Source organism: Sus scrofa, chromosome 8, assembly GCF_054392235.1.
Source record: "Sus scrofa isolate SSC_HxYL_T2T_F1_AM1 chromosome 8, Sscrofa_HxYL_maternal_Yorkshire_Landrace_v2.0, whole genome shotgun sequence".
NCBI lineage: Eukaryota > Metazoa > Chordata > Mammalia > Artiodactyla > Suidae > Sus > Sus scrofa.
In genome coordinates, this window is record NC_139390.1 from 19177446 (window position 1) to 19190886 (window position 13441).

At 41.3% G+C, this 13441-nt stretch overlaps 1 protein-coding gene across 3 annotated transcripts in view; it reads left to right on the top strand.

Moving 5' to 3' along the window:
* Positions 1 to 3421: 3421 nt before the first annotated feature.
* ZCCHC4 (zinc finger CCHC-type containing 4) overlaps positions 3422 to 13441 on the top strand; it is a 45685-nt gene continuing 35665 nt past the window's right edge. For all 3 annotated transcript variants that reach the window (XR_014812271.1, XR_002346589.2, XM_021101077.2), the window contains exons 1-3: positions 3422 to 3554; positions 4341 to 4459; positions 5183 to 5265. Coding sequence is in view for 1 of the 3 variants with exons in the window: in XM_021101077.2 (XP_020956736.1) it covers positions 3428 to 3554; positions 4341 to 4459; positions 5183 to 5265 (329 nt within the window). In the remaining 2 variants the exon portion in view is untranslated. The remainder of the gene's footprint in view (positions 3555 to 4340; positions 4460 to 5182; positions 5266 to 13441) is intronic.

The following is a 13441-nucleotide window of genomic DNA, read 5'->3' on the forward strand; positions in this document are numbered from 1 at the left end:
TGGTTTTTAGGGCTGCACCCACGGCCTGTGGAATTTTCCAGGCTAGGGGTCCAATCGGAGCTACAGCTGCCGGCCACAGCCACAGCCACAGCAATGCAGGATCCAAGCCACATCTGCAAGTTCATGGCAATGCCAGATCCTTAACCCACTGAGTGAGCCCAGGGATCGAACCCGAAACGTCATGGTTCCTAGTCGGATTCATTTCTGCTGTGCCACGATGGGAACTCCGGGAATTTATGACTCATGTAACGGGAAACTTCAGGCATGGCTGGATCTAGGTGCTCATGTGGAATCATCACATATTCCTATCTCCTAGTTCTGCTTTCCCCCTATTGTCTTCTTGCTAAGGCAGGTGCCCCTTAAGTGGTGGGAAACACTACACCAGCCACTTGGTTGCCCCAGTGAAGAGTGCTTTTGTGATAGACTGTGTCACTGGCTCCAATTTTTTACCCCTTCTGACCTATGCCCTTTGCCATATAAATTTGCAATGTTTGATCACATAACTTGCTGGAGCTGAACGAATGAGGTAGAAAGGGCAGTGATGGCTCAATCCAGGCCTTAAGAAGCGTGTCTGTTTCTCCTAGCTCTATTGTGCCCCTGTCATTTCTTATGAGAAAGATGTGCTCCAGGCTGGCCTGCAGGTTATAGCAGGAGGCTGAGGATACAGGCAGCTGAGTTCCTCTTGCCAAGATCAGCCGGTTGCTGGATGCCTGACTTAGATAAGACTAGAGAGCTGAGCCCCTCGTGTTCATGAGAAATCATCGAGGTGACAAAATAGAAAGATTACAGCTTCCTTCTCAGCCATTCCAGCAGGAGCCTGAAGTCATCTGTCCAAACCCAAGCCAGTCCCTATGGTTCTTTGTACTCGCAACCTACAATGGGCTAACACTGGGGATGGCTGTCTTTCCAAAGGAAAACTGGAGTTCTGTTACAGAAGACAGAGAAGGCAGTTAGGGACCTACTACAAAATGCTCCTCTGGCTTCACTCACTTTCTCTGCAGGAGATCTGGGCATTGAGGGTACATATTCTATTAGGAAAGCCAAGGAGTGAGACTTCCTGATCCCTACAGAGAGCTCACCTGTTTGTCCACATCTCTTGGTGGGGGAGACACCCAATTAGAGTGTGTCTTAGCAGCCTCAGAGATGCTGCTCTCTGAGATGGGTGGGTGACAAGGTCTGTCTCAGAGTCCTGCTGTGACTCTCAGGTTTTCTCTGCTCAAAGGCTTTCCTGTACAAATTAAAAACATTATTAGACAATCAAAAACATTCATAAACTACTGTCATATTTGTGACCTCTTCAGCAAAGATCCAACATATGCTATTTAACAAATATATCTGAATATCATGGGAGATTTCAACTCTCTCCAAAATTACCCCCCAAAAAATTACCCTTATTTTTGAAAACTTCAAAGTCTCTCACACTAAGGGGTGCTCCCTCATTCCTTATTTGGATCAACTTTTGTTACATTTTTTCTGTTCAGGGACACTTACCTGTAAAGGCTGCAAATCCATACTGATCCGGGCTGTTATAGTGGTCCCCTCACAGAATCAGATTTATTGAAGAGAAAATAGCTATTTCTGGTGGTATGATGTCATGAATTCAATTGCAAATTTTGTAAACAAGTCTTTTAAAGATCACAAATCTGTACTTATAAGCCAATCAAAAAAATAGAAGTGTTAACGCTAATGAGAATGATGAGGGCTTGAGACAATATTTCCAAAAACAGCATCAGAAGTGGGTCCAGGAGTTCCCATCGTGGCGCAGTGGTTAACGAGTCCGACTAGGAACCATGAGGTTGCGGGTTCGGTCCCTGCCCTTGCTCAGTGGGTTAACGATCCGTCGTTGCTGTGAGCTGTGGTGTAGGCTGCAGACGCAGCTGGGATCCTGCATTGCTGTGGCTCTGGTGTAGGCCAGTGGCTACAGCTCCGATTCGACCCCTAGCCTGGGAACCTCCATATGCCACGGGAGCGGCCCAAAGAAATAGCAAAAATACAAAAAAAAAAAAAAAAAAAAAAAAAGTGGGTCCAGAAAGTTTCCCATCCAAAGATGTAGAAGGGCAGATAATGGTCCCTGGGAATTAGTGCTGGACAACTTGGAAAAGGGCATTGTCACCTCAAAGACCAGATGCCACCAATGCCAGTGAAGATTTGAGTGAAACCACTGCATAATATGTTCATGGAAAAGAGCAATATTTCTAAATTAATATACCTTAGTATTAAATGTGTGAGTTTAAATGTGTATGAGTACCACTGTTTTTTAAATGCTAGAAAGAGAAATTGATTATTTCATCTATAATCATACAGGTATGTGTTTACCACAATTACATGTCTTGAAATTGGGTAAATTGATTCCCCTCGCTTTATTATTTTTCAAAATTATTTTAGCTCTTCTAGTTTCCTCAGCTTTCCATATAAATTTCAGAATAATATTGTCTATATCTACAAAAACCTGACTAGAATTTTGGTAGAAATTGAGCTAAACCTGTATCTGCCCTAACCTTGGGGAGAACTGATCTCTTCACAAAGTTGAGTTTTCTAATCGATGAACACAATCTGTCTCTACACTTACTTAGATTCTCTTTGATTTTTTTCATCAGCATCTTGTAGTTTTCAACATACAAGTCCTATACATGTTTTGTCAGATTTACACCTAAGAATTTCAGTTACTTGAGCAGTTATAAAAGGTATTCTATTTTTAATTTTGGTGTTCACCTGATCATTGCTAGTATATAGAAGAGCAACAGAGTTTTGTGTGTTTATATGGTATCTTGCAACCTTGCTGAACTTAGTTTAAACCAGAGTTATTATTGTTGATTCCTCGAAATGTTCTATATAGGCAATCACGTCATATGCAAACAGGCACAGTTTTCTTTCTTTCTTTCCAATATATGAATGTCAGTGGATGTGCAACTGTAACAAGCATCTATAAACATTGTTCATAAGGTAGAAGATGACACTGTGACTCTGGAAAAAAGAAGCTGGCTTCATCAAGCGCCGCTGCTTCAGCTATGTCTCTTGGTAGCTGCTGCTGGTGAGGATGCTGCCTTTTGGATTTACAACCAGACCAAATCTTTGGTCCACTGCGAAGAGCCGTCTCATCTCTGGGCTATATTCTTAGGCAAGGAGGGTATTCACAGATGCTAAAGTGCTAAGGCAGAGGCAGAAAATAGGTGGGCTTATTGCCCCGGGTCCAACAAGTTGCCTGCGAGTCGTCCCCACCCCTACCCGACCCCGGCCACCCCAAGTCCCGGTACTCCTTAGTGGCAGTCTCTGGCCCGCCAGGGACCGATTTGGGGACATGGCCTCCGACCCAGAGGCCGAAGCTCCTCCTAGGCGCGGGGGGGCGCTGTGAATACTGCTGGTCGCGGCGGCGCTCTTCCTCGGCCTCTTTGAGTCGAACTGAGGCTTTCGGGACGGCGGCGGGAAGATGGCGGCCCCCAGGGACGAACCTGGATCCGTGGAGGCAGAGGGCAGCTCCGGTCGCCAGGGGAGCTCGGGAGTCAAGGTGGTGCTTCCCTCCGATCTAGCCACCCCCGCCCCGCTGTGTCCTCACGGTAGGTCCGCGTCTGGGTTCAGCCTCGCTGTTGGGCGCCAAGGGGGCGTGAGTTACCCCGAAAGCATCTTGGGCATTTGGGGCTCCTGGGTTTTTATCTACTCTCCCACACCGAGTGTGACATCTAGAAAATGCTCCTTCCTCGGGAAGTTGGGGTCTTCCACTTCCTTAAATAAACGTCGTAGAAAAGTCCCCACTGCAGTGGTTTTGGCTCCGCGACTGCTACAGCTTTTTTGAAGGGGCGGAGCAGGGGCAAAAAGGTTGCACGTTATTGAGTACTTCTCATTGCCAAGTACCTGGCGATTTCATTTGTTCATTTACTGTTCTTTCAGTTAAATTTTTAGAAAGTTAGGGAGCACGAGGGAATGAATTCTTACTTAGAAACTAGACCTAGTTTTTCTCTTAACTTGCGGAGAGAGGATGTGTCCAATTCTAAAAGCTCAGATTTTCGTTGAAAGGATAACTGAGCGGCGGTGGCAAAGTGCTCAGCAGTTTGGACCTGGCCCTTGTTGTGTCAGAACTCAGACCCTTCACCGCATCTGTACTGACAAGTACTGACAATGGCTTTTTTTTTTTTTTTTTTTTTTCTGAAGAAACCAGTTTTCAAAATTTATTTTTTAAGTAGTCAGTGTCTAATTGTTGTGACTTTGGGAGAAAAAATTGTTAACCAGTAGTGCATTATGACAAATTGTGTGTAAAACTAAAACAAGTTTTCATTTAAGGGCAGTGGAAACTAGGAACTTGATGTAGATGACTATTTGACATATTTTTTCCTATTCGGAACTAGGACCCACTCTTCTGTTTGTAAAGGTGAACCAAGGGAAAGAAGAAACACGGAGATTTTATGCCTGCTCAGCTTGTAGAGATAGAAAAGATTGTAATTTTTTTCAATGGGAAGATGAGAAGGTATATCAACTTTTTGGATATTTATTTTTTATTTTTGATGTGCGTGCCATTCTAATGAGAATGTATGAGGTAAATCGCTTAAGAGATGAAAATACCCTGTTTTTTGGTTCGAGATACTGGAGTTTATATTTACTCTGAACTTACTCTGATGACTGACATCTTAAACTACTGTCTCAAAGACAGTTCTTTAAGACTTTCTGAGGTGTTAGTATTGGGTTTGCAAAGGTAGATTTCTCCCTAAAGAGTGCAGGTCATGGTCATTCCAGGAAGTGTTTTAGAAAAACACTTTTGGGAAAACATTTTCATTGGATATCCTTTATACAGCTGCTGGGTGACCCATGAAAGCACTTAGAGAGACAGTTATGAGCTTGATGTCCTCTTGGACTCAGGTCCAATTAAAATTTTTGAAAGTTTTGACTAGAAAACTTTCAGCTTTGTTAGGGTTATTGGAAAACAGTCTTACATGCCACTCCTCTGCAGACTCGTTAAGATCACCCTGTGTGAATTAATCTCCATGCTTTAATATATTGCTTATTGTTTCAAAGTGCTGTAGAATTTCCCCAGGTTAATGTGTATTGTTTTGTTTCCCCCTGAAATGAATGCTTGTTTACAGCTTTAAGCCTCTTGAGTTTCTGGCTTCTTGATGTCAGAGTGTGATAGCAGTTTTTCTAGGATGGTAACAAGTTTGATGGCTTATTAAGTGGCTTTTGTACTCTCTTTCAGTTGTCCGAAGCCAGACTTGCTGCCCGAGAAGCTCACAACCAAAAATGTCAGCCCCCTTTATCCCGATCGCAGTGTGTGGAAAGGTACTGATGCAGTTGGGTCTGTTAAAGATAACTTCCTGAGATTCTTAGTAGATTTTAAAGTCCTTTGATGGAGGAAGACTTTTCTTAAGATACTTTGATTGCCCAGTTAACTACTGTACTTAATCAGTGAGGTCTACTTCATTTATGGGAATTAAGTCAACAACAAAAAAATGTTGAAAATGGAATTAATGTAAATTGAGCACCACTGAGCGAGGCACTCTTCCAGGTGTTTTCAATGAGATATTTAATCCTGCCCAGGTGGTTTACTTAGATGAGAAAATTGTGGCTTGCAGGAGAAACTTCATTCTGTTTATGCTACTAGAATGACTGAGCAGTGACTCAAACTTATGCCTCTCTGAATCTGAAACAGTATTTTTAAGCATGTAAGCAGACAGTCATCAATATATCATGTGTCGTGATTTAATTTAAGGAGCTATAAGAATATAAAACATAAACAGTTTTGTAGAGATAGGTATTACTATGACATTATCATAATGAGGTAAAATAGAATATCGAAGATGCAAAAAGTAGAAAAATGTCCCCCCGGTTTTTCCCTTTGAGCCCATCATCTTGGTCATTTTGTAGTACTTCCTCCTGACCTTTTTTCCTGTGCGAAGGTTTGGTTTACAAGGTTGTGGTCATAATGTGTACATAGTTTTATTATTATTATTATTTTTAATAGTTATTTACCCAGTACAGTTTTTTTTCCTACTGTACAGCATGGTGACCCAGTTACACATACATGTACACATGCTATTTTCACACATTATCATGCTCCATCATAAGGGACTAGACATAGTTCCCAGTGCTAGACAGCAGGATCTCATTGTTAAACCATTCCAAAGGCGATAGTTTGCATCTGTTAACCCCAAGCTCCCCAGCCACCCCCACTCCTTCCCCTTATCCCTTGGCAACCACAAGTCTATTTTCCAAGTTCATGATTTTCTTTTCTGTGGAAAGGTTCTTTTGTGCCTTATATCAGATGCCAGATATAAGTGGATATCATATGGTATTTATCTTTCTCTTTAGGACTTCACTCAGTGTGAGAGTCTCTAGTTCCATCCATGTTGCTGCAAATGGCATTATTTCGTTCTTCTTTATGGCTGAGTAGTATTCCATTGTGTATATATACCACATCTTCCTAATCCAGTCATCTGTCAACGGACATTTGGGTTGTTTCCATGTCTTGGCTGTTGTGAATAGAGAATGAACATGTGGGTGCATGTCATAATGTGTACATAGTTTTATACTCTGTCTTATCACTTTTATCAGATAGGCATACATTTCATATTATTAATAAGGATATTGGTGATTCACATAAACTCTATAAGAAACTTAGATGGGAGTTCCCGTCGTGGCGCAGTGGTTAACGAATCCGACTAGGAACCATGAGGTTGCGGGTTCGGTCCCTGCCCTTGCTCAGTGGGTTAACGGTCCGGCGTTGCTGTGAGCTATGGTGTAGGTTGCAGACGCGGCTCGGATCCTGCGTTGCTGTGGCTCTGGCGTAGGCCGGAGTCTACAGCTCCGATTAGACCCCTAGCCTGGGAACCTCCATATGCCGCGGGAGCGGCCCAAGAAATAGCAACAACAACAACAACAAAAGACAAAAAGACAAAAGACAAAAAAAAAAAAAAAAGAAACTTAGATGATCTTCTTTCCTCACATTATAAGATTTTAGTGTGGAGCTAAACCACTGTTCAAGCCTTTGAACTGCCAGAGAATGGTTTTCCATATTAAAGAATTTTTGAAATTCATATTTCATGTTAATTAGAATATAGAGAGACACTGGCTAAAATATGAAGTATTAAATAATTTTCAAAAGGTCATTTCTTGGGGCTGTGATTTTATCTGCTGTCTAGTGCTGATTCTTAAGAGCACATCTTAATAATTTTTAACACCTTAAATCATCTGTGACTCACAACCTCAGATTTTGTTGCCCAAGTCTCCATCCAACCAGCCAGCCTTCTCTCTATCCCGTCATTTATTCATTCTTTGTCGAGCGCTCAAGAAGAACTTAAAATGCTAGTAATGGAGTTGAAGTATATTTCAAGATCATACAGCACAAAAGAAGAGTGTGGTAAGAATGTGTTGACAGTATTTGTAGAAGAGATTGAGTACTCTGGAAAGTCAGAAGCTTTCCAGCGAACTTGTGCCTTATGTGATTGATACAGTTTAAGGACATGGTATTTGAACAGGTTTTGGAAGATGAGTAAAAGTTTAAGCTTTCTGAAATATGGTATCATTGATTTCACTGCATTACTTCATAATTTCTGCTTTTTACTTCTTATGTGCTTTCTATAGAGTAAAAAATTAGAAAACAGCCACTTCTCAAAAAAATTTTTTGGAGTTCCCGTCGTGGTGCAGTGGTTAACGAATCCGACTAGGAACCACGAGGTTGCGGGTTCGGTCCTAGCCCTTGCTCAGTGATTAACGATCCGGCATTGCCGTTGCCATGAGCTGTGGTGTAGGTTGCAGACACGGCTCGGATCCCGCCGTTGCTGTGGCTCTGGCGTAGGCCGGTGGCTGCAGCTCCGATTCGACCCCTAGCCTGGGAATTTCCATGTGCCATGGGAGCGGCCCAAAGAAATAGCAAAAAGACAAAAAAAAAAAAAAAAAAAAAGAAAGAAATACACTAACCTTCGCTACTTGATTTTTATTATGGAACTGGCAGTATTGCACAGATTTCTTGGGTCTACCGAATAGGATTTGATACTCATTTTTCTAATCTCACTCGGTGAACCATGCTTTATATTTCAGATGTATTCAGTTGACAGATTTATGTTTCGTGCCTGAGGCTTGACTTCTAGTTTTTAGCTGCCTGTTATGCCCTGAAATGTGTTATTCTATGATGTAGTATGTTGGCACCTTTAACGGGACCCCTGAAATCTTAGGGAAGACATATTTTAATGCTAAAATCAGTATTAATTTATGTGCATCCCGATAGTTTTGTTTAGTTGGTATTTCATTTGGTTACGTTTTTTTCAGAGCTCATTTAACTCAGATTTTCGAGTCTGCTATTAGGGAAATGCTGTAAACATAATTTGTCTACTCCCAGAAAGGCAAATGGAACATCAAATGGAGATCAATAAAAATGACATTTCAAAATGCTAGCCTGCAATTTGTGAGTCATGCTGAGCCATGCAGCAGGATGAATTTCCTCCCCCCCACCAACCCCGGCTGTGTGTAGTAAGTACAATGAGCAGGGAGCGCTGAGTAGTTCTTCCCTCTGGAGAGTCCCGTGTTCTTTCTACCCAGCTTAAAACACCCTTGTATCGGAATGCTACACTTAGAGCTGTATAGTTGAATGACGATGATGTGACTTTGAATTGAGAGAGGTGCGCACACGATCTCAGTTGATCTTTTGTCAAGAGACGGTTAATAAACTAATAATAAAGGCTTTCTGAAGGACAGTTTCGACCAGGCACAAAATACATAAGTGGAGGTTCACTTAACATTGTTCTCCTTTTCCTCCTTTTAGAAATAATTAAACATGCTGCCTTAAGTGCCTTCAGATAGTCCTGCGTAGTGAGTGAATTGTCCTGTTAGCCCCTCGTTGCTTTGAACTGTCATCTCTTCCTGATTTTGCAGCTTCTCCTGCCTTCGGTTGGCCTCACTTGGTGTGTGATAGGCAGTCCTTTCAACCATATTAAAGTAACAGAACCTGACACAGTGTCATCTATTGGGGGAGCTTCTTTTCTCCTTTTTTTCTTTAAAGCCCTTGATTGTTTTTTCATTCATTCACTAGTGAGTATTTTATTTCTCTAATATCAAACGTGTGCTTTGACTCCATTGCTGTTTTGGTGCTTGACTGCATGTATGGTAACTGTGTTTCGGGACCGAATCATAGGGTGATGGCAGTGCCACCCCCCCTACAGTGTGCCTGTTGGCAGTTTGGTAAATCATGTCTCAGTACCACAGATGCTAAAATGTGAAAATGTATGCATCTTCAAAGTGATGAAATAAAGTGATTGGGTTTTGCTTTGTGATCCAGTCTGAGAGCCGTTTTCATAGTGGATGTGACAGGTATGTGTGGTCTTAGCTTCGTTGTATTATCTTATGCTTTCTATTTTTATTGCTTCTTTTTATTCTTTTTTATTCTATGATCTATGTTTGCTTTTCTTTTTTAACGTATGTTCTATATTTTTGTTCTCATGGTTGCCTCTGTAACTTCTAATACTATATTTAATCCTTTTTTTTTTTAGATTGTCTTCATCTCTCTAAAAATGAGAAATGATGACTGAATATATTCTGCTTCTTTTCTCTTTCCTTCTCTACAATTACTGTCCAATTTTAGTTGATTATTTCTTTTTATATATTGCTGGTAGCTTTTTTCCTTGATTTTTCAGTTTTAAATTATATCTTTTGGTTTATGGCGCTAAAACATGAGAAAATTAGTATACTTCCACTGTTTCCCACTTGTCTTCCTCTTCCCCAACCACTTTTATCTGGAATTAAATTATTTACATTTTGTACTCAAATTGTAATACACATGTTTTTTCTGTTTTCATTCTGTGGTCAAATGGATTTGGTGCTGACTGACAGCCCCTTTGCTGTAGTTTCTTCACTCATCTCCTATTTGGCTGAAATTGATCCTCTAGCAGTTTTTTTTTTTTTAAGGCTTTTATTTAAAAAAAATTAGATAAAAATATTTAGGTGGCTCCTGTATGATTCCATTTATATGAAATATATATAAATCATAATAACGTCCCTTTCCTACACAGCTTCTTGTTTTCCTGCCAGCGAATAACAGTTTGGGACTTTATGTTGTTTTTGTAACAGCTGTTTGCTCTGTTATTTACGTGCTCATCACAGGTTCAACTGCAAAGCCCCTGCCGGTTGTCTGAATCCCTTCTGAACATTCAGATACAGCGTCATCTATGGGTTCCATCTTCTGGGAGACTCTGTCCTCGAGCTTTCAGAAATGCTTCCTTCTGGAATGGTTGCCCTTTCGACTTGGCATCCAGCTGTCCAGGAGGTTCTTCATGAAGGATCCAGGTTGTGTAACTAAATAACCTGAGTTCTTCCAAGTCCAGAAATGTTGGCTTAACTCCCTTCTTCTCGAGTGGCTCTGTCCTGAAGAATAACACTCTTTGGGCGCGTGCTTTCCTTGGGGACTTTGCAGTTCCCGAGCCATGACGGGCACTCCTATATACGTGTTTGAGTGACTAAATTTCGTTAATAATTTTGAGTTTGGTGTTCACGAAGTATATCGATTTTTAGTTTTCCTACAGTTGTTTTTTTTTTTTTTTTTTCCTGGTTTTGGTATTGGAGCATTGTTGGCCTAATGAAATGAGTTGAGAGTTAAATGCTTTCTGTTTTCTGGGAGAATTTGTACAGAATTGGTGTCGCTCCACTGTTTTCTTATTTCCAGTGGGAATAGGGAACTCTGGTATTATTCTTATGTTTGTTCCTCTGACATAATAGGGTCCTTTTTCCCTCAGGTTTCTTGTAAGATTTTCTCTGTATCAACTGATTTTGAATAATTTTATTAGGCTGTATCTTACAGTTTTCTGCATTTCTTGTGCGTGGGACTCACTGAGCTTCTTTGATCTGGTGAGGTAATTTTTGAAAATTGTAACCATTATTTTTTCAAAAAATTTTCTGACCCCCCCCACCCCCACCGCCATTCACATATTAGGCCCCTTGGTGTTTCATTTGGGATAATTTCTAAGGCTGTGCCTTTGATTATAGGGATCTTTTGTTCTGTGGTGTCTCAACTGCTGTTAGTCCCATCTAGGGTATTTTTCATTTCAGACAATTAAAAAAGTCTTTATAGGTTTGATGTGGATCTTTTCATATTTTCTATGGCTTTACTTAGGCTCATGCTTTCCTTCACCTTCTTGAACATATGGAATATAGTTATAATAAAGCAGCTTAAATGTCTCTGTGTACTGATTGTATTATCTGCCATTTCTTTCTTTCTTTCTTTCTTTTTTTTTTTTTAAGGGCTGCACCCACAGCATATGGAAGTTCCTGGACTAGGGGTTGAATTGGAGCTGCATCTGCCAGCCCCAGGCATAGCCACAGCAACACGGGATCCAAGCCGCATCTGCAACCTACACCACAGATCAGGACAACGCCAGATCCTTAACCCACTGACTAAGACCAGGGGTTGAACCCGTGTCCTCATGGATACTAGTTGGGTTGTTACCAATGAGCCATAGGAACTCCCTTATCCGCCATTTCTGAGTTGATTAGAATTGATTGATTGGTTTTTCCCTAATCATGGGTCATGCTTTCCTTTCTTTGCCTCCTTGGTTATGTTTAATTCAGTGCTGGCAGTGTGATTTTTACCTTGTTGTATACTAGCTGTTTTTTATGTCTGTGTATTTTTGAGCTTTGGTCTAAGATCTGGTTAGGTTACTTGGCTGTAGTGTGGTATGCTGGAGCAGGATTTGGCAGACGACAGCCTGCAGGCCAGATCTGGCCACGCCTGTTAATTTCCTTTTGGTTTGTGGTTGCTTTCATGCTACCGTGATAGAACAGTTGTGACAGAGAGATGAGTGGCTGGCCATGCTTGAGATATTTACTGGCCGATCCTTTCTTGTCCCTTGCTTTTGAGGGCTTATCTTTAAGCCTTTTAGCAGCAGAGCAGCAGTTGGGTAGGGCTGGTTTCTCCGAACCCTGAGGCCACCCGTCCTGAGCACTCTACCTGATGCTTGTGGATTCAGGGGTTTCCTACTCTGTGCACCGGGTGACTGTTCCACCTGCTCCTTTCCAGTGGGTCTCTCCCTCTTTTCACCCACCCACTGGTCAGTACTCAGCATAGATCGGAGGGGAGCCCTAGCTCACCTGGAGCGCTCACACGGTGTGTGTGCTGTCTGCCCTCGGTGTCCCAGCCTTGGTGGACTCGAACCCCACCTCATCGACTCGCTGTGCTCTGTTTGGGGCTCCATCCCATGCTGCCAGCTCTCTGTGGGCAGGACCCTGGGCAGCTGTGCCACTCACTCCTCTCTTCCCTTCTCTCAACATTCACTATTTGGGCTGCCAGTTGTCCAATATCTTCAAACTGTAGTTTCATGTATTTTGTCGGTTTTTTGAGGGCCAGGATGGTGAATCTGGTCTCTGTTGCTCTGTCATGGAGGGATGCGGATGTCTTTGACAATTAACAGTTACTAATGAATGGTATTGATGGTAAATTCATGCATCTATTGCCGAGAAATATACTGGTTCTTTCCACCTGCATCTCATGTCTTAGGGGCCCTTTTCTCTGCTGACATTCTTACTTGGAATTACTATTAAGGTTTCTTCTAATATCATGCTCTGTTTTCATTCTAGTCATAGATAAAGCTGTCAAAAGAACAGTTATCATAGAAATAGAAATTTAAATTACGGGCACGATAAGCTTATTTCTTGCTGTAGCCATTCAGAGTATCTATTTGTCACTGCCTAGGGTGCTTTGATGTGAAACTGGCTGAGATACAAGAAGTTTTAAAACCCACTTTGATTCTGTGTTCAGTTCACAGTTTTTACAGTGCAGTTCAGAATTCAGTTCAATTGAAATCATGTGACTCAAACTCTGAGAATCCTTTAGTGCACTTTTTGACATACTTAAATTTAGACGTTTCTCACCCTCTCTGAGTCACAAAAATCTTACTTATTTTTCCTTTGTTTTCTTGTTCTGATTTCTTTTTTTAAATGATTTTTATTTTTTTCCATTATAGCTGGTTTACAGTGTTCATTCAATTTTCTACTATACAGCAAAGTGACCCAGTCACACATACATGTATACATTCTTTTTCTCACATTATCACGCTCCATCATAAATGACTAGGTATAGTTCCCAGTGCTATACAGCAGGATCTCATTGCTTATCCATTCCAAAGGCAATAGTTTGCATCTCTTAACCCCAAATTCTCAGTCTTTCCCATTCCCACCCCTTCCTCTTGGCAACCATAAGTCTGTTCTCCATGTCCATGATTTTCTTTTCTGCGGAAAGGTTCATTTGTGCCATATATTAGAGTCCAGATATAAGTGATATCTTATGTCATCTTTAACGTTCTGATTTACTTCACTTAGTATGAGCATCTCCAGTTTCATCCATGCAAATGGCATTACTTTGTTCTTTTTTATGGCTGAGTAGTATTCCATTGTGTATATATACCACATCTTCTTAATCCATTCATCTGTCAATGGACATTTAAGTTGTTTCCATGTCTTGGCTGTTGTGAATAGT